Here is a 27,589-nt window from a genome sequence, read left to right as displayed (position 1 = left end):
AGGGAGCGCTGACTCCATTATACTTGAGAAACGGGGAGCGCTAGCTCCTTATGAGTGGATGAGTGCCATTATTCTACTACTTAATCCCTGTACCATATACATGATATGGCTTTCCTCAATTAAAATATAATAATAATAGTAGTGGCAATGAATGAATGACAATAATAGGATAAAAATTAATTAACATGAGGTGATAAGCACTAGTAAGTGAATGACAATACAGGTTAATCCATATAAATAACACCAAGTAGTTGAATGCTAGTAACAGTAGCAGATAACGAGTAGCGGAAAAATAGTAGAAGTTAATGACAGTTAAATAATAGTATTATTACGATGAATTAGCAGAAGCATCATGCAGTAACTATCAGTAAAAATAATAGAATTTTTAACCGATAATTCTTTGGTCGATATAGTCAAATTGTCCGAATATTTACAGAACGTTTGTAGCATATTTTGGTTGATTCGGTGTGTTGCATAATTTGCTGAAAATGTGAAATTACAGGTGGTGTTCAGTTTTGTTGAAATGCCTTTGATTATTGGCAAATATCAAGTTGTAGGCTTATGCCCAACGTTAATCTTGTTGTTACGGTGTTGTTTAACCTTGTTGTTGTTATTCTGGCATTCATATTATTGTTGCATACATAAAATATTAAATTGGGAGCTGATGCTCAGTAAGTGGCCTGAATTGGCAAATATTAAGTTGAAGGTTTATGCCTTGTTGACGCCTCTAGTAACTGACAAATTCTAAGTTGGGAGTTTTGCTCCATTGGTACCACCTGCACGTGCATTGTAACGAGTCGCATTTTGTGTCGCATATTTGAATTGTTGTTATGATAATATAGGGATGTTTGTGTTGTTGAATTGTGGTGATTGTTGTTGTTTGAAAGTTGTGAAGTAACGATTTTATATGATCTAATTCTAATATACTATGTATCATACATCCGATTATATGGTTCAATATCTCATCCTTTCTATTTGAATGTTGCCCCTATGTTGGTAACGTGCAGGTAATCTAGAGTGAAGGTTGCTTACCTTCATTAGTTTGACTCAGGTGTCGTCGCTCTCATACGTAGCACTCAGGGAGATGAACACATGTTTTCTTTATTGTTGATTCTATTTTAGTTTATGAACTTTAATTTATTTCATCAAAGTACTTTAGTTGTGTTTCGAGTTGTTTTCAGTTGGACATGGTGCTATGATATTTTAAGTCGAAATTATGATTCTGCTGCGTATAATTGTTTTATTTTTAGAGACTAAACAGGTTGTTGGCGGTTCATCCGAAACTATGTGTTATGTATCTGATTTACTCGCGATTAATTATTGTTGATATAAGTTGGAATTGTGACATCCAATGTGTTTGTTGAAATTTTATAACAGTGATTTTTTTATAATATTCGCCGGGTAGAAATGGGTGTTACACAAACCATATAGTCCATCTTGGACTACCGTAAAAAAGATCGGAGCCCTCGTTTAAGATCAACTGTTATTCAACTCTCTATATTTTTTATTCTTTCGTGAAGGTAGAACATTCATTTTTGGTCCCTAAACGGAAAAAATCAATGAAATAAATGGTCGTAATGAGAAACTTTTACGAAATGATGAATTCTTATTTACCCACCTCAAAAAGGTGGGTAAGCTTACCTTTAGTGTAAAATGCATTGAAAACATCACATAATTGTTCTATATAATAAATAATTAAATACATAAAAATTAAATGGCCTCATATGATTGGTGGAATGTACATTACCCATCTTTTTGTGATGGGTAGAGAAGTTGTCCCCTATTTATTTTCTAGTAGTGTTTGGATCGTGTATATAGTATATATATACCTTAATTTACCAATCCTTGTAAAAAGTGTTTTGTTGATTGGATAATGGAAGTGTTATTTATAAAACTATCATTAATCTTAATACTTTTTTTTGGTTACCTACAAAATTTCTGATGACAATATGGTTTGTTACTAGTTACTAGTAACAATAGTTTGTCACAATTGGTAACAAAATCTGCACACCACATTCTATATCATATAAATTCTAATAAGTGAACAACGTCTTATTTTTTCCTGATTATTCTTCCTTCTATGTTCTTTGAGTCACCATTATGGCATCCTCGTTGTTACTTGCAAGTTGCAACTAGTTTTAATTTTTAGAATATACAAAAACATACCCATAGGTTTATTTATTTATTTTAATAATCCAACTGAGCTATCATAACAAACTTACAATAAGATCAAACTTTCTTATGCTTCTAAGATGCATAAACCTTTGGAATTGCTTATAAGACAAATGTCATGGACGTTTTAATTTTTAGAATATACAAAAACATACCCATAGGTTTATTTATTTATTTTAATAATCCAACTAAGCTATCATAACAAACTTACAATAAGATCAAACGTTCTTATGCTTCTAAGATGCATAAACCTTTGGAATTGCTTATAAGACAAATGTCATGGAATAGTCGGAATAGAGCATCCAAGAGACAAAATCTAAAATTCCATCTTCAATTAATTTATGCAGAAGTTATGTAAAATAGTGCTGGTAAAAATTAGTAGAGTGGTGAAACCCTAGATGTTATCAATCATAGACATAAATCGGTGTTACAATTTTTTAAACAGAATTTAATTTAATTTAAGTAGTTAATGGAGGTATGTGTAATTATAACAGAATTATCTTCTTTTTTCCTGATTATTCTTCCTTCTATGTTCTTTGAGTCACCATTATGGCATCCTCATTGTTACTTGCAAGTTGCAACTAGTTTTAATTTTTAGAATATACAAAAACATACCCATAGGTTTATTTATTTATTTTAATAATCCAACTGAGCTATCATAACAAACTTACAATAAGATCAAACGTTCTTATGCTTCTAAGATGCATAAACCTTTGGAATTGCTTATAAGACAAATGTCATGGAATAGTCGGAATATAGCATCAAAAAGACAAAATCTAAAATTCCATCTTCAATTAATTTATGCAGAAGTTATGTAAAATAGTGCTGGTAAAATATAGTAGAGTGGTGAGACCCTAGATGTTATCAATCATAGACATAACTCGGTGTTACAATTTTTTTAACAGAATTTAATTAAATTTAAGTAGTTAATGGAGGTATGTGTACTTAACACATTTTGCATTCTTAATGTTCTACCATTGCATAAATTTCACTCTTGTGTAATTTTTCTGCAGAATTATCTTCTCATCGCGACTTTGATCAGCGCGAGTCTTGTATTTGGTTGCTATGTACTTGTTCAGGTTCTTCATTCACTTCATCTTCAACCTTCTAATGTAACTAACTAGTGTAGCCAGCACTGATTAACATAACTATATATAATCAACAGATTGGAGAAACATGCTCGAGCGACGTTAACGACTGTGGTACGGGGCTCCAGTGTCTGGAGTGCAACTCGCAAAATCGGTGTACACGAGTTCGAACTGCTAGTCCTATTTCAAAAGTACTTGATCCTTGCCATACTTTCTTTATTTTCATTTTTGTTCTATAGCTGATACAATAAAGTTATTAATTGTAGGTGATGGAGCTTCCATTTAATCAGTACTCATGGCTTACAACTCATAACTCTTTTGCTTCGAGGGTAGCGAATTTGAGTATAAACTCTCAAATTTCGTCTGTCACGAATCAGGAAGACTCCATTACAGATCAGCTGCATGTATGTCACATATATTTCTATTCATTTTTATTCACTGCCATAATATTTTTTTTTGTTTATAGGTGACAAATTTTTTGTCTATGCAGAATGGTGTGAGAGGATTAATGTTAGATATGCATGATTACCATGGTGACATTTGGTTGTGTCGCGGGCCGTGCACAATATTTACAGCCTTTGTAAGGGATTCTTTGAATTTTTCTGAATGATTATGCATAGTGAAAATCTTCTAATTAACTTTGAGTTATGATTTTACAGCAACCTGCTATTCATGTTCTGAAAGAGATCAATGTATTCCTGAAACAACACCGAACTGAGATCGTCACCGTTTTCATTAAGGATCATGTAACATCGCCAAATGGTATTAACAAGTTGTTTCGTAAAGCCGGTTTGACGAAATTCTGGTTTCCATTGTATAAAATGCCAAAGAATGGTAGTGACTGGTTAACAGTGAAGAAAATGATAACCATGAATCATAGACTAATAGTGTTCACTTCAAATGCAACAAAAGAGGCTTCTGAACACATTGCCTATGAGTGGAACTATGTTGTAGAAAATAAATGTGAGTCTTATTTATATATACAGAGCGTAAGTATAAAGAAATTTTACACTGTCATTTGATCATAACTGTTAAAATTGCAGATGGAAATGACGGAATGAGTAGAGGTCATTGTTTAAATAGAGCAGAATCATTTCCAATGAACACGACAACGAAGTCACTAGTCTTAATGAACTATTACAGAAATGTTCTAAGTTCTAATGAAGCTTGTAGGGATAACTCATCGCCATTGATTCGCAAGATGCATATATGCTATAGAGCTGCTGGTAATCGATGGCCTAACTATATTGCTGTTGATTTTTACAAGGTACAAGTTTTTTTGATGCAGATATATAATGTAGATTTGTATGATTTATTGCTATGAGGTTGTACATTTCGTTGAATGGAGTTGATTGTGTATTGCAGAGAGGTGATGGTGGGGGAGCCCCGGAAGCATTAGATGTTGCAAATCGAAACTTGTTTGGGCCGTAGATCAGTCATTTGTGCAATGTATGAAACTACTTTCATGTCAATTTTTTCTGCTACATGGGATGTAGAGCTTACAGGCTTAAGAGCATATGTGCTACAAGGATATTGATAGTTTTTGTTTCTGTCCTCCGTTTCATATCTAATTAATATGTATACATTTTTTTTGGACAAAATGGATACATGTATTGTTTTGTTTTGTTTTCGTAACCATTCTATTGGTGTGGGACTATGATGATGACTATATGTATTTCTATGAGAAACAACTTTTTGTGTTATATAAGATGTTAGCTTTTAGCCGTTTGTGGGGGGTATCAATCAATACTCAAATAGGCTATGTTGTTTTATTTAGATGTGTGGTGTCGTTTTCTTTACCTCCCCGTTTCACTTGGGAGGACGGCACGCTAGACCCTTCACGCGAAATTTGGAAGGAGAATGCGCCCGTGGCGGGATGAATTTTATTTCAGTTCTTCCTACGATAACACACGAACTTTCTTATTTGTCCTACGAGTAGGAAAGGGAAAAAAAGATCTCAACTAAACCCTAGGAGTTTGCTAAGTGTGGGGATTTACACCTAGACTAGAAATTCTGGAGTCCGGGAGGTCGGTTATACATAGGGAAGTGTTTAAACACCCTACATATCTGTAGTACTCTACAGGAACCTTCTCTGTGTCATTGTGTTTGTGTTTATTGCTAATGATTGGGAAAGTTTCTCCTTTGTGTTAGGAGAAGGAATTGATTTGATTGAAGAAAGACAGACAGATAGACAGACTGACTATTTTTGGTATTTTATTAGCTCGCTGAGATTCCTTGTGAACCTCATGCCTACATATCCCTAGTGGAAGTCAGAGCTTAATGTAGTTCGGGGAACTAACTAGGGAAATTAATTGTTTTTGGTGCCTTGCTTGAAGCTCAAGGTTGAAGCTTGGAATTAAATCTCTGTTTACAGTAAAGAGACATGAAATTATCTCTACAGAGAGGTATTTGTACTATTCTACCACAAACATTTAAAGGAGTGACAGAATAACTGGATTCATTTCATTCAAGAGGGGGACCTTACTTGGGTGTACAAGTATGCCAGTCAGATGCCTCTTAAATGAAAGAAAGATGCTCGTCCAAATTAGGGAAAGTGTACAAGTCTGGGGATGTGCCAGAGCATGTCTTTCAGAGTCCTAAATGGGAGACTTTGATTGAAATTGAAATTGAAATGTTTGTTTGTTTGAATGTGGTAGAGTAGTAAAAATATCTCTCTATAGAGATAAGCTATGTCTATCTACTGTATGAAAGATTTGACTTTAGCTGGCTTGTATGAGGCCCAAGCTTGAGGCTTTTTGATTGATTTATTAACGTATTATTTGACTCTGGGAGATGGCTCCACTGGGGGTTAATTACAGGGTATTTTTGTGTTCTGTACAAAGCCCAGAATTGAGGCTGACTCTGTTTAGGGAGACTCTATTTGTGTGCCTTGTACAAAGCCCAAGGTTGTGGCTGACTGTTGAGGATAATTGAATGAATGACTTTATTTTATGTGCCTTGTACAAAGCCCAAGGTTGTGGCTGACTCTAGCTAGGGAAAACATTATTTTCTGCCTTGTACAAAGCCCAAGGTTGTGGCGGACTCTTAAATGAATTAAGTATGGATGACTATATGGGGAAAAGATCCTAAGTGTTAGGAATCTTTGACACATGAAAGATATGGTTTATCTGCCTTGTACAAAGCCCAAGGTTGTGGCTACTGAGTGATGAAGAACTCACTGGGGAGACTCTATTATCTGCCTTGTACAATGCCCAAGGTTGAGGCTGACTCTTGACAGGGGAGTTTTATTGTTTGGGTGCCTTGTATGAAGCCCAAGGTTGAGGCTAACTGTTTTTGTTGGTTTTAACTCTACTGGAGATTAAAAAAGACTGTTTTTCTTTTGGAAGCTAACCCTTTCCAGGGATTTTGACTCAGCTGGTGAATTTGTCTGTTAAAAGACTGACTTTATCATGTTTTTGGAGGCTGACCCTTTCCAGGGGTTTTGACTCTTTTGGGGAAATTGTCTCCTAAGAGAATGAAATTATTGTTTTGACATTTTAAACAGATGTTGGAGGCTAACCCTTTCCAGGGGTTTTTATTTAAATGAAGGAATGGATTGATTTTAAATGACTTTGGAGGCTAACCCTTTCCAGGGATTTTGAGATTGAAAAATGGATGGCAGAAAGATTATCTAGTGGAGACTCTTTGTTTAAAGCCCAAGATAAAGGCTGACTCAATGCTGAGGATGACCAAAACATAGATCCTAGACTCTACTAAGGAGGATTGATGAAGATAAGGGTGACAGAGACTGTCCATGTCTCTCATTCCAAAAGTGTACTCAATGTAGAATTGAGACAATCTTAGCTTGTTTTGAAGTCTGGTTTAAATTGGAAAAAACTCACCAGGGTAGGCTAAAAGGTGACTAAAGACCTGTTCCTATGTTTATAAGAAACCTGATGGGTCCTTGTATACAAGCTCAAGAGGAAGCTGGAAATGCTTTTAAGAAGCCTGTGGGTCCTTGTACAAAGCCCAAGAGGAGGCTAATCGAGGGTCCTTGTTGTAGCACAAGAGAAAGCTTATGTGGTTTTGAACTTATTTTGGCTCTAAGCAAATGGGTAAGAGGTTTCACCGGGAATAATTCCTCTTTGGGTGGATGTGTCCTATTATTTGGATTCTAAGGTTTTTGCCAAGATGTTTCACCGGGAATAATTCATCTTGGGGGTTTGAACTACAGATCTCTAATTAGGAAAGAGCCTTCACCGGGAAGACATTCTCAATCCTAGGTCATATTCCTATAATATATATATAGTTTGACTGTCCTAAGGTTTATACTCAAACGCAGTTCTAAACTAATATATGCACAGTTTATATTTGACAGTAATTTAAATAAAGACTGTAAATTGAAAGCTTGTAAAGCCTAACCTGGATGGAGTGGAGGCCATTGAAGAAGTATGTATAGAGCCTCAACAGTGATTTTTGTTGTTTTGTTGATAACAGTTGAATATATATGATAAACAGTTAATGATTTTTGAAAACAGAAGAAGTGAAGATGGACAAAGGTCACATAGGTATCTGAAGAGTTTCACCGGGAATAATGCCCTTCAAATACCAGAAGAATGTTTTGAAAACAGAAAGAAGATTTTGAAAATACAGTTTTGAAAACAAGCTAAGAAGAGAAGATTTTTGGGACTTACACTCTATTAGAGGCCCAGTACTTTACAGTACTGGTGATAAAAGCAATTTGAAAAAAAATGATTTGGAATGATACAAGGTTTTGTTGTTTGAAAACCCTAATCATTTGATTTTATCAGAGATTGAAAATAGTTTTGAGATTTGACAAAAGTCAACTTAATTAAAGCAAAGATGAAGATCTATGCCTAATTAAGACCTAAGTGATTAGGGTTTTATCATAAATTTATTTACAAAAATGATTAGGTTAAAACAAAGTGAAAATATGTATTAAAGTATTTAAGAAAACACCTAAAAACATACTATTTTAAACCTAATAAAAACATGTGAAATAAATAATATTTTTATGATCTTTTTTATTATTCACAAAATAGAGATATTAAATAGCATGTGTGTAAAAAATGAAGTGAAAATAAATTAATTTGATAGGTTAATTAATTATATGAAGTTGTGAGAAAATTGAAGGAAATAAGTGATAAAAAATAATGTTTTGGCCTCACCATGGTTTGAACCCACGCCCTTGAAGCCAACAACTCAAAATAACACCACTGCGCCAACGCGCGTTTGGTGTTAGTAAGTTGCCTCCACTTGGTCATATTTCAAAACAAGTTGTAATTCCTTAAAAAATAAAAGAATCAAAAAGTCTGGGGCGAGGGGGATTCGAACCCCAGACTTGTGGCATGATGATACTAAAGGCGCATGTGTGGCCACTAGGGCAAGTTGTTTAGTCGTTTATAAAACGCTTTCAGTTAAATATATTTTAAACCCTCCCCTGAGAAATTAAAAATGGCGCCACCACCATCTTCGTCTTCAACCTTGAGCTCAGAAATTTTGAATTTCTAACTCCCTTGTTTCTCAACCAAATGGTGTGATGTAAACATCAATTTTGCTTGATTTTGGACGAGGAACATGGCCATGGATTCAGAATTTATTTATCTTAAGTGTAACTAACTAATTTTAGCATGAACACGAAGAACACATAAACCCTAATTTTAAAATTAAATGATGCACAAGATGAATAAATGAATGATGATAGAGGGTTTTTAGTCCTCTGATGATGCTGAACAAGATAGAATCGAGCTATTTCACAAAGAGTGCTTGAATTAAAGAGGTGAGGTTCAGAAACTTACCTCTGAAACTGAAGGTCGTGAGGATGATTGAGAGCACCTGGGCTTGAATGAATGATCTCAATAGCTTCCCTGAGACTCAATGATGCTAACTGGATGCTTATTGTAGCTTGAATCCTCCTGAATTGCTCTATGGACCTCCCTCGATTTCAGCTTCAAGTGAACATGGAGGTTGTTGAATTTGGAGTTACAGGTGAGCTGCAGCCATCTGGTTAGCTCCACTATGACCTAGGGAGTGTGTCTGAATGATTGGTTTGGCCTGAGACTCCCTGAGTTACTCCATGGACCTCCAACTGCAAATGCTTCCAAGTGAGAGCAACAATGGTATTCCTCCACTTACAGAAGTGATCCAGGTGCTTGGATCACCTCAAATGACCTCCCTTGAGATGTTGGAATGCTCACTTTCCAAAGATGAGCTTTGGTTTGAAGAAAACGATTCTTCTTGCCAAAGAACTTTGAAAAACAATGAACAAGAGGAGAGAAAGAGAAAGCAAGTAATTGAGTTGCTTTGGTGTGTTTTTTGAATGAGAATGAGGCCTCTATTTATAGGCAAATGGATCAGTATAGCTGCAGAGGAGTGAGCTTCCTTAGTGAGGGAGTTTTGGTTTCTTAGCCATGAAGAAATTCAAAGAATCTTCAAAATGCAATGATGCATTTTCGAGCCAATTCTCCCAACCATTGATCTTGCAGGATCTTAGGGAACATTTCTGATATGTAGCAAGTTTCTATTGGCTTAGGAGAAGATTCCAATTGGTGAATCATTGCTTATCATAAATTCTCAAAAGTAATGATTACATAATCACATGTTCTTGCTTTTGGGAATCTTCTTCAATCTTCATGCCATGGTGAAAATGAATGCATGGCATTGTTTCAGACATGTTATGGGTCGTGTAGCATCCATTCATGAAGCAAAATGCACAAAATTGCAAAGTTCCAATTTGCACATGACCTATAATTTCACTTTATGAGGCCAACTTTGAACAAGCATAACTCCTAGCTCAAATTGAATTTTGAGAAGGTTGAACACAATTTGGAAAGCCCTAAACATCTACTTTAAATCATTAGTTTATGTCTTCTTCAGAATCCTTTGGGAAATTTGTGAAAAATGAGGCCAAAGTTGGAAGAAAACTAGGTTAAAACACTTAGAAAAATTTCTAAGTGTTTATGACCTAAACTTCAAAATTTCCAAAACTTCATAAATGGTTGATCTTTTGAAAAAAGTTCCTTTGTAAGATGTTGTTTTATTTTGCAAGATCTACAACTTTCATGTTGGAAGTTTTTTGAGTTGTGTAGGTGAAATTTTGAGTTCTCACCATGCCTTCAAAAACCCTAATTCCCGACTTTTCGCTCCTTGATGAATTTCTTTGAATTTCTTTGGCCAAATGACTTTGACATCCATATATTGATGATATTGATCTTTGAAAGTCATTTTTTGACCAAAAACCTTAAAAGTCAATGATGATCCTTCACAGTTGACTTTTTCCTGACAAAGTGAATTTTTGGGTTTTTGTGTAGAAACAAGATCTTTTCCTCAAATGAATGATGTAAATGGATTATATTGAGGTAGTAGAGATCCTTGAATCATGTCTTGAGTTTTGGATTCATTCCCTGATCAAAAGTCAACCATCTTGGTGAATTAGGTCAAAACCCTAATTTGTCGACCATGTGAAAATAATGACTGTAGACTTGGAATTGAAGTGTGATGTCCAGTAGATCTTGTAATATGAGTTATTTGAAGAAGATTGATGTCTTTGAATGACCCTCTGGGGCTTTTTAGGGTTTCCCAAATGTGATCCCTGATTTTAGTCCTTGATAGGCTCAAAACCCTAGTCTGGTGACCTGAGTAAGCCTGTACTCAGATGACTGGATGTCTAATCAATCATAGATGAGAAAAATGAAGTCTTTGAGCCCCATGATTGTATTAGAGATTAGTCTTTGTATTGATTGATCCTTTGCCTGAGCTTTCTTGTCTTTGAGCATCCTCGATTAGGTACCAGGTGGAGAAATGACTGCTCTGGGTACTTGTCTTATCCTGATGAAAAATCCTGAAGATATGTCATCTCAGGGGGGTCAAAAATTAGGGTATGACAGATGCCCCTATTTAAGTTTCTTTTATCTGGAGGGAGAGAGATTGAGATCTCGATCTCTCCTGCGTAAAAGAGACTTAAATATCAAAGAATGCCCGAATTTTGGGCGCTCCTGAGATGTTGTAATTGATAAAATCTTTGCATGATTTGATCCTGTTGTCGCACTTGGCGGGGGATGAGGAGACAAACTCCTGCAGAAATACTTGATATGGATTCTGGTGAATGGATGGCGATGTAGGATGCGCAATCCATCTTCTTTGACTAAGTATTGATACTTAGAAAAAGGTAAGCAACCTCTCCTTGTTTCGGATGTCCATATCTCGAAACTGGTCTTAGTTGTGTTTGGACGATATCTCAGATAAAGAGAAAATCTCCAAAGGTTTGTTTCCTCATCAAACTTCTCATCAGCACTTGGAGACGAGACGCCATTTGATGGTAGTAAAGAAACTTCAAGGGTTTGTTTCCTCATCAAACTTCTTATCAGCGCTTGGAGATAAGATGCCATTTGACGGTAGTAAAGAAACTTCAAAGGTTTGTTTCCTCATCAAACTTCTTATCAGCGCTTGGAGATAAAATGCCATTTGACGGTAGTAAAGAAACTTCAAAGGTTTGTTTCCTCATCAAACTTCTTATCAGTGCTTGGAGATAAGATGCCATTTGACGGTAGTAAAGAAACTTCACCATCTTCCCTTTTGACTTGACGTCTTTGAAAGAATGTCATATGGCCTCATGATCTTTTGAGGAGCTAATGACTTGGTTTGAAGGCGGACGAACTGTTTTTCGGGGTGAAAACTGCCATTCGTCAACTGATGCCTGGGGAATCAACGAACTATTTTCCTAAGAGGAAAACTGCCATTCATCGACTCTGTGGGGAGTTAAGCATCCCAGAACAGACAAACTGTTTGAAGAAACTGCCATTTGTCGATCTCTTGAGTATTTAGCAGACAAACTGTCTTTCCTTGGGAAAAGACTGCCATTTGCCAATTGCTAGGGGAGCAAACTGTCTTCTACTGGGAGAGACTGCCATTCGTCGACCCTGTCATGAAAGAAAGTGAGCAAACTGTCTTCTGCTGAAAGAGACTGCCATTTGCTGACTGCTGGGGAAACAAACTGTCTTCTACTGGGAGAGACTGCCATTTGTAGACCCTGTCATGAAAGAAAGTGAGCAAACTGTCTTCTGCTGAAAGAGACTGCCATTTGCCGACTTTGTTGTGATAGAAAGTGAGCAAACTGTCTTCTGCTGAAAGAGACTGCCATTTGCTGACTCCTGGGGAAACAAACTGTCTTCTACTGGGAGAGACTGCCATTTGTCGACCTTTGTTATGATAAAGTGAGCAAACTGTCTTCTGCTGAAAGAGACTGCCATTTGCTGACTCCTTGGGGAAACAAACTGTCTTCTACTGAAAGAGACTGCCATTTGTTGACCCTGCTGTTATGATAAAGTGAGCAAACTGTCTTCTGCTGAAAGAGACTGCCATTTGCTGACTCCTGGGGAAACAAACTGTCTTCTACTGAAAGAGACTGCCATTTGTTGACCCTGCTGTGAGAAAGTGAGCAAACTGTCTTCTGCTGAAAGAGACTGCCATTTGCTGACTCCTGGGGAAACAAACTGTCTTCTACTGAAAGAGACTGCCATTTGTTGACCCTGTCATGAAAGAAAGTGAGCAAACTGTCTTCTGCTGAAAGAGACTGCCATTTGCTGACTCTGTTGGAGAATCTGAACTATCTTCTGGACGAAGACTATCATTCACTGACTCCGCCGGGGAATCATTTGTCGATCTGCTGGGAGATTCTGAATTTTCCTTTGACAAGAAGTGGCACCTCTTGACCCTGCTGGGGAAATACCAAACCTGTAGGGAGTTCCGGAATGTGAAGCAGACTATCTTATCTGAAGAAGACTGTCGAATGTCGCTCTGCAGGAGATTCTCAGCTGAGGAATTCCAAAAGTGAACAAACTATCTCTTTGAGGGAGACCACCATTTACTTGCTTGCTTGGGGAAATCTCTCTACATGGATCATTGTCTTGAAGGAAAAAGTTTCTCCAGGACTTGCAGGGGAAACTTGAGTTCATGCCTTAATGACTTAGGCATTCTCATGATTTAAAAGCCTAATTTGACTATGCAGTTATGATGTAATGTATGCATGAATATTATGACAATTGTAAAGTGTAAAGTGAAAGTGAATAGAATTGTCGCAGATGGAAAATCCTATGATATGTCTTGAATTCTTGTTGATCAGAAGATGTCCTCTTCTTGGAGTTCGAACTCTGTTGGGAATATCTGGCTATCAGTTGTCCGCTGTCCGAAGTAAGTAATATGAATTGAAGTAAAGATCCGTCATCGGGAGATGTTCGCAAAGCGACCTCATGGGGAAAACTTGGTTCCCGGAGTCTCAACCGTTCTCGGAGCAACTGTTTGCATTCTTCCTATTGTTTGTAAACCTTTAGAAAGAAATTTCACCTTTGTTTTTGCAAGTAAATTCATTTTTATTTTGTGAAAACATTTGTTTCAAGAAAAATGACTGTTTAAACTTAAAATGTATTTCAAGAAACTGAATAAGACTAGATTGCAAAGGAAAAGCACAAGGCTCAAATTATTATATATGGAATGGTAATCAGCCAAATGCTTGATTCCATGGAGTATTTACAAAGTTGGAAATTGGTAATTTTCGGGAAAAGGGCTACGATGAAACGTGACAACCGTTATCTCTCCCTTCCACTCCAAGTTGTGTTGTATTCGTGCTTCGTAGAAGATGACCTGCTGCTGATGAACACTCCGCTATGGATTTTGAATGATCAAGTTTGTCCTGAACACAGTTACTTGCCATATATCCCTAACTTTTGCGTAAACTACCCCTTTCGGGTTTTAAGTTTACCGGGATTGATTAATTATTTTTTTTATGTCTCTAACTTTTGCCTGAATCGCCCTTTCGGGTTTTCGATTCACCGAGACGCTCTTTTTTGCCTAAGTCGCTCTTTGCGAGTTTTCAACTTAGCGAGCTGTTCTTTTTATTATTTAGGCGAAGTATTTCTTGACTGCGTCGACGTTCACAGGACGGGTGAATTCTTCTCCATCCATAGTCGTGAGTATTAAGGCTCCTCCTGAGAAAGCTCTCTTGACCACGTAGGGGCCGTCATAATTGGGAGTCCATTTCCCTCTAGAATCTGTGAGAAAAGATTGAATCTTTTTGAGTACAAGGTCGCCTTCTTTGATTGTGCGAGGTCGAACCTTTTTGTCGAAAGCTTTCTTCATTCTTTGTTGATATAGCTGTCCGTGGCATAAAGCTGTCATGCGCTTTTCTTCGATTAAGTTCAATTCATCGAATCTGCTTTGACACCACTCGGCTTCTGTTAATTTTGCCTCCATCAAAACTCTCATTGATGGAATCTCAACCTCTATAGGTAGGACTGCCTCCATGCCATATACGAGGGAGAAAGGAGTTGCTCCAGTCGAAGTACGTACTGATGTACGGTAACCATGAAGAGCATACGGGAGCATTTCATGCCAATCTTTGTAAGTGATGACCATCTTCTGAATGATTTTCTTGATGTTTTTGTTAGCTGCTTCTACAGCTCCATTCATCTTTGGTCTGTAAGGAGATGAGTTGTGATGTTCGATCTTGAATTCTTCACAAAGCTCCTTCATCATTTTGTTATTCAAATTTGACCCATTGTCAGTGATTATCTTGCTAGGAATGCCGTAGCGACAGATGATGTGATTCTTGATAAACCTGACGACAACTTGTCTTGTAACGTTTGCATATGAAGCTGCTTCAACCCATTTGGTGAAATAGTCTATGGCTACCAAGATGAAGCGATGTCCGTTGGACGCTTTTGGTTCGATCATTCCAATCATGTCGATTCCCCACATGGAGAAAGGCCAAGGGGAAGAGAGTATGTTGAGAAGAGATGGTGGCACATGAATTCTATCGGCGTAGATCTGACATTTGTGACACCTCTTTGCGTACTGGTAGCAATCTGACTCCATCATCAGCCAATAATATCCTGCTCTCAGTATTTTCCTTGTCATGGTATGTCCATTGGTGTGAGTACCAAAGGAACCTTCATGTATCTCTCTCATGAGTATTTCTGCTTCTTTTCTGTCAACGCATCTGAGCAGAACCATGTCGAAGTTTCTCTTGTACAGAACATCTTCATTCAGGAAGAATCTACAAGCTAACTTTCTCAAAGTTTTTCTATCTTTCTTTGACGCCCCAAGAGGGTACTCTTGCTTTTGAAGAAAGTTCTTGATGTCGTAGTACCACGGTTTGTCGTCGATGATTGCTTCTACTGTGAACACATGAGCGGGCCTATCTAGGCGCATAACATCGATCCGAGGAATGTCATTCCAATGATTTATCCTAATCATGGAAGAGAGTGTGGCTAATGCATCAGCCAAGTTGTTTTCTTCACGAGGAATGTGATGAAAATCTACCCTGTCGAAGAATGGTAACAATCTTCTCGCGTAGTCTTTGTAAGGAATTAGCCCTGGTTGGCGTGTTTCCCATTCTCCTTTGATTTGATTAATGACCAAAGCAGAATCTCCATATACATCCAAGTGTTTGATTCTTAGATCCATGGCTTCTTCGAGACCCATGATGCAAGCTTCATATTCGGCCTCATTGTTTGTGCATTTGAAAGTTAATCTGGCAGTAAACGGAATATGGGTACCCTGAGGTGTAACAATGATTGCCCCAATTCCTCGTCCATAAGCATTGACAGCTCCGTCAAAGATTAAGCCCCACTGGGATCCTATCTCAGGTCCTTCGTCTGGTAGCGGCTCGTCGTGATCTTTCATCTTGAGGTACATGACGTCCTCGTCCGGAAAGTCGAAACTGGTTGATTCATGATCATTGAGTGGGTGGTGAGCCAGGTGCTCAGCTAGAATGCTTCCTTTCACGGCTTTCTGTGCGTGATACTCAATGTCGTATTCTGATAACAGCATCTGCCAACGGGCAATTCTCCCAGTTAAGGCAGGCTTCTCAAAGATGTACTTGATTGGATCCATATGAGAGATCAAACAAGTAGTATGTCGAATCATGTACTGGCGGAGACGCTTGGCAGCCCAGGCCAAAGCACAACACGTCTTCTCGAGCATGGAGTAGCGGGATTCACAGTCAGTGAATTTCTTGCTCAGGTAGTAAATGGCATGCTCTTTTCTTTTTGTCTCGTCTTGCTGTCCAAGGACACAACCCATGGAGTCTTCTAAGACGGTTAAGTACATTATCAAAGGTCTTCCTTCCACTGGAGGAGACAAGATGGGTGGTTCGAGCAGATATTCCTTAATGCTGTCGAACGCTTTCTGACAATCGTCTGTCCAGACGCAACCTTGATTTTTCCGTAGAAGTTTGAAAATAGGAGCACAAGTTGCAGTCATGAGATATATGAATCTCGAGATGTAATTCAGACGTCCAAGAAATCCTCTAACTTGTTTCTCGGTTCTGGGTGAAGGCATTTCTTGAATTGCCTTGACTTTGTCTGGATCTACTTCGATTCCTCGTTTGCTGACAATGAAACCAAGGAGTTTCCCTGAGTAGACACCAAAGGTACACTTGTTGGGGTTCAGGCGAAGCTGAAACTTCCGTAAGCGTTGAAATAACTTTGTCAGATTCTGTATGTGATCTTCTTCATTTTCTGATTTGGCAATCATGTCGTCCACATAGACTTCCACTTCCTTATGCATCATGTCGTGGAAAAGTGTAGTCATAGCTCTTTGATAAGTTGCCCCTGCGTTCTTTAGTCCAAAAGGCATAACACGATAGCAGAACGTGCCCCAGGGGGTGATGAAAGCTGTTTTTTCCATGTCTTCAGGTGCCATTTTGATTTGGTTGTATCCTGAAAATCCGTCCATGAATGAGAAAACTTTGGATTTTGCTGTACTGTCTACCAACATATCAATATGTGGTAAAGGAAAATCATCCTTAGGGCTAGCTTTGTTCAAATCTCTGTAGTCGACGCACATGCGGACTTTTCCGTCTTTCTTAGGAACGGGAACAATGTTAGCTAACCACTGAGGGTATTCTGAAGTGACGAGGAAACCTGCGTTGATCTGCTTTTGAACTTCCTCTTTGATTTTTATGGCCATCTCCGGATGAGTTCTTCTTAATTTTTGCTTGACCGGAGGGCATTCTGCTTTTAATGGCAAGTGATGCTCCACTATACTGGTATCCAACCCTGGCATATCTTGATAAGACCAAGCGAAGACATCTGAGAATTCTTTGAGCAGCTGTATCAAACTCTCTCTGATCTCTGAACTGAGCGAAGCTCCAATCTTAACCTCTTTTCTGTTTCCATCGGAACCAATGTTAATGATCTCTAGAGGCTCATTGTATGGCTGAATGGCCTCTTCCTTTTGTTGAAGTAACCGTGAAATTTCCTTTGATATTTCTTCGTCTTCTTCTTCCTCTGCCTCGAATACAGGAAACTCAAAGCTTGGAGAAGTCATACGGTCGCACGTTTCAACGGGGTATTTTATGATTAATCTGCATATGTGTGATAAGTTTTATTTAGACAACGAGGGAAGACTCGGTGTATGCAGTTAATGGAATGTTTGATGTTTTTTAAGGGTGTTTTTTAGGATTACCAATTTCCGAAAAAAAGAAAAGGGAAAACTAAACGAAGGAACAGAAAGACATTTTTATTTATGGACAGTCATTTCTTGAAACAAAGACCCTATAAAACAAAACTCTATTGCTTTGGGCGAAGCAAAGAGGGACATTTAACTAAGAAATAGTAAAATGCAAAGCCCTATGAAACCTCTCTTCACCCTGGGCTATGGTGAGAGGACAAAATAACGGTGAAAGTTCCTACTTAGGAGTGCGAACAACAGTTGAAACTTCAACAGCTGTCCAGTAGTGGCGAACCCCATTGTGCACTAAGTAATCTGGAACCTTAGGCTTAAGCTGGCCTGTGGTAGGTCTTGATTTACCCACCACTGTCTTTGCAACACTCAGACGATCTTCTTCTACTTCAGCAGACTGAGCGGTGTGAGCATACCCATTTCCAAGTGGAGTATGTCGAACTTTCTTTTGAGGAAACTTCCAATCTTCTGAATGGAGAGACTCGTTGTCGGAGACACTTTCGAGATCATCCTCTTCTGTATTTTGGTCTTGCTCTTCTCCCAAGATGGCATTGACTAGATATGTGAACTCTAGATCCTCAGCCTCGGAAGGTGACTTGGGGACATAATCCTCAATGATGATTTCACCCGTAGGTGATGATGAATAGCAAGGGTTATACATCTCTTTTGGCTGAGAGAGGTACTCATAATCAATGTTCCATCCAGTTGGAACAATATCTTCAAGAGAGATTCTTGAACTTTCAGGAGCGGAGTATTTCACCATGTAGTCGAATTTCCCGCTTGGTTCTCCTAATGTATCCCAAGTCTCTTCGGGGATAGGAGGAACTTCTTCTGATGAACCATGACTTCTGGTGGTGAAGCTGTCAGTAACTTCATCACTGCTTGGTTGAGTCTTACTTTCAGATCCTCTAGTTGGATAACAGCAAGGTGAATCAGACTCTGGTAGGGAGATGTATCCTGCTTTGTTAAGATAGGATAACCATTCCTCTTCATCGGTGTTTTCCGTACCGATGGTATTGACTGTTTGTTGAACAGGTTGAAGAAAACCTCCACTGCAGAAAGTTTCTTGAATAGGGAGAACTACCTCAATCCCTGGGATAGTCTTTGATGATGTCGGAAAGAATCCAATTCCCGTTCTGTTCTTGTTGTTGGTAGGAATATTAATGTGCCCCCAACCACTGGTTGTGCCATCCTTTACAACTTGGATCGCATCTTTGTATGAAGAGATAGACGCTGCTTCCTTCTTTCCTTTGTCTAAGGAAAGTGCTTGGAATTTAGTTCCAACAACTTCTTTTGGTTCTATGTCGGAGAATGATGACAGGTTGCTGACGATTAGAGCTCGTTCTCCACATACGGTTACCAATTTGTCATCTCTTATGAACTTCAGTTTCTGATGAAGCGTTGAATTAATTGCCCCAGCCTCATGAATCCATGGGCGACCTAGCAAACAACTGTATTGTGCTGGAATATCCATAACTTGGAAAGTGATTTTGAACGTCTGAGGTCCAATAGTTATGGGAAGATCTACTTCTCCGAAAACTGACTTTCTTGATCCATCAAATGCTTTGACGATGACATGACTTTTTCTTAGAGGGTAATCTTCGAAAGATAATCTTGACAATGTTGATTTTGGCATGACGTTGAGCGAGGATCCATTGTCTATTAGGACTCCTGTGAGTGTATCACCCATGCAGCCAACTGAGATGTGAAGTGGAAGATTGTGGTCCACCCCTTCTTCAGGAAGATCTTCGTCACAGAAACTTAGATTAGTTCCGGCAGAGATGTTGGCAACGATGTTGTTGAATTGGCTTATAGTAACACTTGGTTCTACGAAAGCTTGTTCCAAAACTTTCTGTAGAGCTTCCCTATGAGCTTCAGAACTCAATAGCAGGGAAAGAACAGAAATCCTAGACGGAGTATGTAGTAATTGATCTACAATGTTGTATTCACTCCTCTGGATTAACTTCAAGATCTCATCATTTTCTTTCGCTTGAACAGCATTGGGCGGAAGATTGTCTTGCCTATGTGGTACTTCCTCCGAAGGTTTCTCCACATTTTCTGTTGTTCTGTTGAAGACTCGTCCACTTCTGGTGACTCGACTAACATCAGCAATGTTGACAACAGACGGTAATGGTATTTCCTTACCATTTTCAATGAATGTAGCGTTGTACTTGTATGGTATAGCCTTGCTGGACTCATACGGTACAGGACCTGGTAAGTAGATGACTAGCGGTGCAACTGTTGTCTTCCTGCTGTCATACTTGACTTGCATAGGTTCACCTTGATTAATTTGAGGAGATACGGTAAAGACTTCATCATCTTCTCTGTTGGCAAGAACAGTAATGGTATTGTCATCCATCAACTTCTGAATATCGTTGCGAACACGCAAACATCCTCGTGAATTTCTTCGACAGATTCTGCATCTACTGTAAGCGTGGAAATCTGTTCCAAAGTAGGCAAGTCCATTTAAAGTTTTGTGGAACCTGACTACCGATCCTTCAAGGTCTTCAACTTTGTAGATTTTGTATTCTCCTGGACATCCTTGGACCATGTTGATGTCATGTTCAGTTCTGACTCGGATATGTTGAATCCATCCTAAGTCCATTTGTTCTTGTAATGCAGCTTGAACTACGGCACATCCTTGATTATTCTTTGGACAAACTTCACATGTGAAGTAGTTGTGAGGTGGTACATGACCATACCCAGCTTGTTTAGCGTGCATCTTGACAAGATTTTCCCCTATCTGACGAATGTCGTAGATTTGAATGACGTTGGGGTGTTGATCTATCAGATTTACTGAAGCTTCTTTGTGCTGCGGCAAAGGATTTGCTTGGACGTTTGGATTAGTATCTTTGAAGGATAGCATTCCGCTCTTCACTAATCGTTGGACGTCAATCTTGAAAGAGAAACAGTTCTCAATATTGTGACCTGGTGCCCCCTGATGATAGGGACAAGATTGGTCAGCCTTGTACCATGGTGAGGAACTGTTTGTAGGATTTGGAGGACTCCTTGTCTGGATGAGTCCTTTTGCCAGTAATGTTGGAAACAATTCTGCATACGGCATTGGTGTGGGGTCAAAGGCAGGATACCTTGGAGCCCGATTGTTGTAATTTGGAGGTCGAACCTGTTGCTGAGGTTGCTGCGACCTTTGTTGAGTTTGTTGTTGCGAGACCTGAGGTTGACAAGCTGGCGCTGAGTTAACAACCGGAGTTATTGTTGCAACTTGAGGTTGGAATTTCTTCTTGATTTTGTGCAAGACATTGCTGACATCTTGATCCTTTTTCTTCTGGAAAGAACTTCCATACTTCCTTGGACCAATAGAAGATTCTGGTTCTTTGTTCAAGCGTCCTTCTCGAACTGCTTCTTCTAAACGCACACCCATGTTTACCATCTCAGTAAAATCACTTGGTGCACTTGCAACCATTCGTCCGTAGTAAAATGGACTCAAAGCTTTGAGATAGATTTTCGTCATTTCTTTCTCTTCAAGTGGTGGACAAATTTGAGCAGCAACTTCACGCCATCTTTGAGCGTATTCCTTGAAGCTTTCTCTATCCTTTTGAGTCATGGCCCGGAGTTGATCTCTGTCGGGAGCCATATCCAGATTGTACTTATACTGTTTGACGAAGGCCTCTCCGAGGTCTCGAAAAGTACGAATCTCTGAACTGTCCAAGTTCATGTACCATTTGAGTGCAGCACCAGTCAGGCTGTCTTGAAAATAATGAATGAGCAATTGTTGATTATCAGTCTGAGTTGACATTCTTCGAGCGTACATCACAAGATGACTTTGTGGGCATGAATTCCCTTTGTACTTCTCGAATTCTGGTACTTTGAACTTGTGAGGAATCTTAACATTTGGAACCAGACAGAGGTCTGCAGCATTCTTCCCAAATAGATCTTGTCCTCGGAGAGTCTTGAGTTCCTTCTGCATTTGCAGAAACTGTTCCTGGAACTCGTCCAATCTTTCATACACGCCAGCATCCTCACTTGGAGCGTGATGATATACTTGTCCGCCCTGCGGGGGAAAAGTATGCATAATGGGCTGCGGAGAAGCCATGACAGCAGATCTTGGAATCTCAGCGTTCTGTTGTGTGAAACCCATTGCCGTTGTTCTTGGAACTTCAATTTCCAGAGGTTTGTAACCCTCCGGTGGACGCATATCCATGGTGACTTTTGGAGCTTCAGAAGCTGGAGGTATGTACCCTTCTGGGGTAAAGTTATACGGCATGCCCCAAGGTCGGTCAGGCGGCATGGTATACTGAGGAATAGGAGTAGAAACAATCTCGGAAACCACAGTCCTTTGCGGTTCTTCTGGCGTTGGTCGATTCTGTGCAACTACCAGGGCTTCTACCATACTATTGAGTCTTTCAACAGTACCTTTGAGAGTATTAATCTCTTCTCTGAGTTCTTCATTCTCTTGCTCAAAGTCTTCCATCCTTTTCTTGCGACTTGAACGAGTGTTGTATGGATGAGACAGCTTGAAAGTCTTGGTTCACCTCCTTCTCCTCCTCTCTTTCTGGAGAAAGGAAAGTGACTATTAGATCCGCGACAATTCTCGTGTCAGTGCGTATGACTAAAGCGATGTATGATATGCAATTAAGTTATTATTTTTCAAGGAAACACCATAATTACGTTATGAAACATCAAACTTTTATTAATTAAGCGAAAACGCCGTTTTTACACACTTTGAAAATGGAAATACAGAGAAACTGAGAGAAAGGACTCTAAAACTTTGATGATGAGCCGACTTCACGTTCTAACATCTTCTTCTGTTTCTTGAGCTGAGCGTTCTCTGACGTGAGCTGATCGATGATCCAGGAAGCAGGAGGGATATGATGAGAAAGTGACGTTTGTGTCACTTGTCGATCGAGTACTTCAAGTAACTCATCCTTCCTTCTTAGGATGTTATGAATCTCAACGTTTTCTGTGTTGACAATTCGATACTTGTTCCTCCAAGCATTCCTTTCTTGGCATACCTTGTTTTAATGCCTCTTGCAGTTTTTCAACATCGGTGGAGAAAAGGTAAATTGGTTCCCTTAGGGGAATAGGTTCTTGATGTTGATATGGCATCCTGAGCTTGAATGCTCTGACGCGTACCCATTGAAGGTAGGGATCCAGGGAGATGCAAAGATGTTTTCCTAACAATCTTCTCCCTTTGCTGTGAACAAGACGCCATGCTTGGACAATTTCCTTCTTCAGCATGTTACCATGATCGTCGATGTTCTTGAAGAACAGACCCTCCAATTGGATGTTACTTGGAATATTTTTCATAGGATAGCCGTATTGACGACGGGCTAAAGCTGGATTGTAACTGATTCCTCCCTTAGTTCCAATAAGGGGTATGTTGGGGAAACTTCCGCAACTGAAGATGATCTTGGTTTCGTCGTTGTCAGGACTACACCAATCAATGTCTGTATGAGTGAGAGACATGATTTTCTGTGACCAGTAAAGGCCATCCCTCATGTTCCAGAAAGTGCTAGACTTTGGCAGGTGCGAAACGAACCATTCGTATAACAACGGTACGCAGCATGTGATTAATCCTCCTCGCTGCAGGTTTCTTGAATGCACAGAGTGATAAGCATCCGCAAGCAAGGTTGGAACTGGATTTCCAATTAAGAAGATCTTAATTGCGTTGATGTCGACGAAATCGTTAATGTTAGGGAACAAAAACAATCCGTAGATAAGCAAAGCCAAGACTTCCTCAAAAGCGCTCATATCTTGGATGCTGACGAAGTACCGAGCTTGATCAAACAGGAATTTGGAGGGCAATCCTTGAATTCCTCCTCTACTCACCATATGAGTTCTGATGTCGACTACGTTCAAAGGAGTAGTTGCAGCAATGATAACGTCGTCAGGATTCTTTTCCAAACCGGAGTACGGATCTTGCGCGTACACGGGTATTCCAATCAGACGAGAGTACTCCTCTAACGTAGGCATGAGCTGATAATCTGGAAAGGTGAAGCAGTGATACGTTGGATCGTAAAACTGTACCAATGTGGGAAGGATCCCATCTACCATGTTGGTATTGAGCAAAGGCAGAAGTTTTCCATACTTCTCCTTGAAAGCCTGGGGGTTGACCACCAGTTTTCCGAGCTTTCCCAGTTCCTCGACCTGGGGAATCTTGAAGGTGTATTTCCTAGCTCTCTTTCTTCCATAATCCATGGTATAGATCCTTAAGTCCTTTCTCCGTTTCTCTCTTTCTATGAAGTTCAAAACGTTCGTTATTTAGTTTCCTTGAAAAACGACTCGAAAAAGACTCTTTTTGTTTTTAATTGTTTATTAATGAATGATGCATGAATGCATGAATGCACACACAAGAGTTTTAAACAAACATGGCGTTGAAGGGTATAGTGGTCATGAAGTCAAAACGCAGTCTCCCGCCCCAATGGTAAACTAAGGTTAAGGATTTTTGTACCTGTAGAACGGGTTCTAGGGGTCTCAGAGTTTTTGCTCAACCTTAAAGATACGTTGATTGGTATCTATAAGAGAGTTTTCTCTGAGTGTAGTATCTGCGTGACAATTACTTCCGTAATCACCGCTCTACGTCCTAAAAAAAAGGCTTTAAGTGGGGTTAATGTGTTTCTAGGTCCTCCTGGTACAAATCAGTCTCGGAATGCAGTGGCGCAGTTAATCACAACCAGCCAGGCAAATCCCAAGAGTAGATTTGGAAACCAAGATTAGAGGGCCTTCACCGGGAAGACATCCTCCATCCTATCTTATGTTGCACTCAAATCCGGGTATAGGATTTCTCACCACAAGGGGGAATCAAGCCCTTTCCCGATACAGAATAAACAAAATAAACAAATATATATGCAACAAACACATGATATGACACAGAGGTTAGGCAGGACCTCTCTTGTTTGAGGGGGAATTTGGCATCCCTAATTCCTCATTGGGGCTGGACCAGCAACAGGTCAACCATTGGTTTGGATGAAAAACCAAGGTTTTTAACACTTATATCCCCAGCAGAGTCGCCATTTTTCTGTGGTGTCGTTTTCTTTTACCTCCCCGTTTCACTTGGGAGGACGGCACGCTAAACCCTTCACGCGAAATTTGGAAGGAGAATGCGCCCGTGGCGGGATGAATTTTATTTCAGTTCTTCCTACGATATCACACGAACTTTCTTATTTGTCCTACGAGTAGGAAAGGGGAAAAAAGATCTCAACTAAACCCTAGGAGTTTGCTAAGTGTGGGGATTTACACCTAGACTAGAAATTCTGGAGTCCGGGAGGTCGGTTATACATAGGGAAGTGTTTAAACACCCTACATATCTGTAGTACTCTACAGGAACCTTCTCTGTGTCATTGTGTTTGTGTTTATTGCTAATGATTGGGAAAGTTTCTCCTTTGTGTTAGGAGAAGGAATTGATTTGATTGAAGAAAGACAGACAGATAGACAGACTGACTATTTTTGGTATTTTATTAGCTCGCTGAGATTCCTTGTGAACCTCATGCCTACATATCCCTAGTGGAAGTCAGAGCTTAATGTAGTTCGGGGAACTAACTAGGGAAATTAATTGTTTTTGGTGCCTTGCTTGAAGCTCAAGGTTGAAGCTTGGAATTAAATCTCTGTTTACAGTAAAGAGACATGAAATTATCTCTACAGAGAGGTATTTGTACTATTCTACCACAAACATTTAAAGGAGTGACAGAATAACTGGATTCATTTCATTCAAGAGGGGGACCTTACTTGGGTGTACAAGTATGCCAGTCAGATGCCTCTTAAATGAAAGAAAGATGCTCGTCCAAATTAGGGAAAGTGTACAAGTCTGGGGATGTGCCAGAGCATGTCTTTCAGAGTCCTAAATGGGAGACTTTGATTGAAATTGAAATTGAAATGTTTGTTTGTTTGAATGTGGTAGAGTAGTAAAAATATCTCTCTATAGAGATAAGCTATGTCTATCTACTGTATGAAAGATTTGACTTTAGCTGGCTTGTATGAGGCCCAAGCTTGAGGCTTTTTGATTGATTAATTAATATTATTTGACTCTGGGAGATGGCTCCACTGGGGGTTAATTACAGGGTATTTTTGTGTTCTGTACAAAGCCCAGAATTGAGGCTGACTCTGTTTAGGGAGACTCTATTTGTGTGCCTTGTACAAAGCCCAAGGTTGTGGCTGACTGTTGAGGATAATTGAATGAATGACTTTATTTTATGTGCCTTGTACAAAGCCCAAGGTTGTGGCTGACTCTAGCTAGGGAAAACATTATTTTCTGCCTTGTACAAAGCCCAAGGTTGTGGCGGACTCTTAAATGAATTAAGTATGGATGACTATATGGGGAAAAGATCCTAAGTGTTAGGAATCTTTGACACATGAAAGATATGGTTTATCTGCCTTGTACAAAGCCCAAGGTTGTGGCTACTGAGTGATGAAGAACTCACTGGGGAGACTCTATTATCTGCCTTGTACAATGCCCAAGGTTGAGGCTGACTCTTGACAGGGGAGTTTTATTGTTTGGGTGCCTTGTATGAAGCCCAAGGTTGAGGCTAACTGTTTTTGTTGGTTTTAACTCTACTGGAGATTAAAAAAGACTGTTTTTCTTTTGGAAGCTAACCCTTTCCAGGGATTTTGACTCAGCTGGTGAATTTGTCTGTTAAAAGACTGACTTTATCATGTTTTTTGGAGGCTGACCCTTTCCAGGGATTTTGACTCTTTTGGGGAAATTATCTCCTAAGAGAATGAAATTATTGTTTTGACATTTTAAACAGATGTTGGAGGCTAACCCTTTCCAGGGGTTTTTATTGAAATGAAGGAATGGATTGATTTTAAATGACTTTGGAGGCTAACCCTTTCCAGGGGTTTTTATGATTGAAAAATGGATGGCAGAAAGATTATCTAGTGGAGACTCTTTGTTTAAAGCCCAAGATAAAGGCTGACTCAATGCTGAGGATGACCAAAACATAGATCCTAGACTCTACTAAGGAGGATTGATGAAGATAAGGGTGACAGAGACTGTCCATGTCTCTCATTCCAAAATGTACTCAATGTGAAATTGAGACAAACTTAGCTTGTTTTGAAGTCTGGTTTAAATTGGAAGAAACTCACCAGGGTAGGCTAAAAGGTGACTAAAGACCTGTTCCTATGTTTATAAGAAACCTGATGGGTCCTTGTATACAAGCTCAAGAGGAAGCTGGAAATGCTTTTAAGAAGCCTGTGGGTCCTTGTACAAAGCCCAAGAGGAGGCTAATCGAGGGTCCTTGTTATAGCACAAGAGAAAGCTTATGTGGTTTTGAACTTATTTTGGCTCTAAGCAAATGGGTAAGAGGTTTCACCGGGAATAATTCCTCTTTGGGTGGATGTGTCCTATATCTTTTTTGGATTCTAAGGTTTTTGCCAAGATGTTTCACCGGGAATAATTCATCTTGGGGGTTTGAACTACAGATCTCTAATTAGGAAAGAGCCTTCACCGGGAAGACATTCTCAATCCTAGGTCATATTCCTATAATATATATATAGTTTAACTGTCCTAAGGTTTATACTCAAACGTAGTTCTAAACTAATATATGCACAGTTTATATTTGACAGTAATTTAAATAAAGACTGTAAATTGAAAGCTTGTAAAGCCTAACCTGGATGGAGTGGAGGCCATTGAAGAAGTATGTACAGAGCCTCAACAGTAATTTTTGTTGTTTTTGTTGATAACAGTTGAATGTATATGATAAACAGTTAATGGTTTTTGAAAACAGAAGAAGTGAAGATGGACAAAGGTCACATAGGTATCTGAAGAGTTTCACCGGGAATAATGCCCTTCAAATACCAGAAGAATGTTTTTGAAAACAGAAAGAAGATTTTGAAAATACAGTTTTGAAAACAAGCTAAGAAGAGAAGGTTTTTGGGACTTACACTCTATTAGAGGCCCACTTAAAAAATGATTTACTGTTTATGAAAATAGTTGAAAAGATACGGGGTTC

At 39.2% G+C, this 27,589-nt stretch overlaps 1 protein-coding gene across 2 annotated transcripts in view; it reads left to right on the top strand.

Annotated features, from left to right (window-relative positions):
- The first annotated feature begins 2,407 nt into the window (after positions 1–2,407).
- The window catches only part of LOC131602580 (PI-PLC X domain-containing protein At5g67130-like), a 25,895-nt gene continuing 713 nt past the window's right edge, over positions 2,408–27,589 (top strand). Inside the window, exons 1-8 of one of the 2 annotated variants that reach the window (XM_058874730.1) lie at positions 2,408–2,647; positions 3,186–3,251; positions 3,338–3,451; positions 3,527–3,664; positions 3,751–3,840; positions 3,920–4,223; positions 4,304–4,527; positions 4,626–4,709. In XM_058874730.1, the coding sequence (XP_058730713.1) occupies positions 2,642–2,647; positions 3,186–3,251; positions 3,338–3,451; positions 3,527–3,664; positions 3,751–3,840; positions 3,920–4,223; positions 4,304–4,527; positions 4,626–4,691 (1,008 nt within the window). In that variant the 5' untranslated portion in view covers positions 2,408–2,641 and the 3' untranslated portion in view covers positions 4,692–4,709. Of the gene's footprint in view, positions 2,648–3,185; positions 3,252–3,337; positions 3,452–3,526; positions 3,665–3,750; positions 3,841–3,919; positions 4,224–4,303; positions 4,528–4,625; positions 5,048–27,589 lie in introns of those variants that run through there. The other variant, XM_058874729.1, reaches the window with a different exon arrangement.

Source organism: Vicia villosa, linkage group LG5, assembly GCF_029867415.1.
Source record: "Vicia villosa cultivar HV-30 ecotype Madison, WI linkage group LG5, Vvil1.0, whole genome shotgun sequence".
Classification (NCBI taxonomy): domain Eukaryota; kingdom Viridiplantae; phylum Streptophyta; class Magnoliopsida; order Fabales; family Fabaceae; genus Vicia; species Vicia villosa.
Note: the sequence above shows the minus strand (reverse complement) of the source record. Positions and strands in the feature narration are given on the sequence as shown.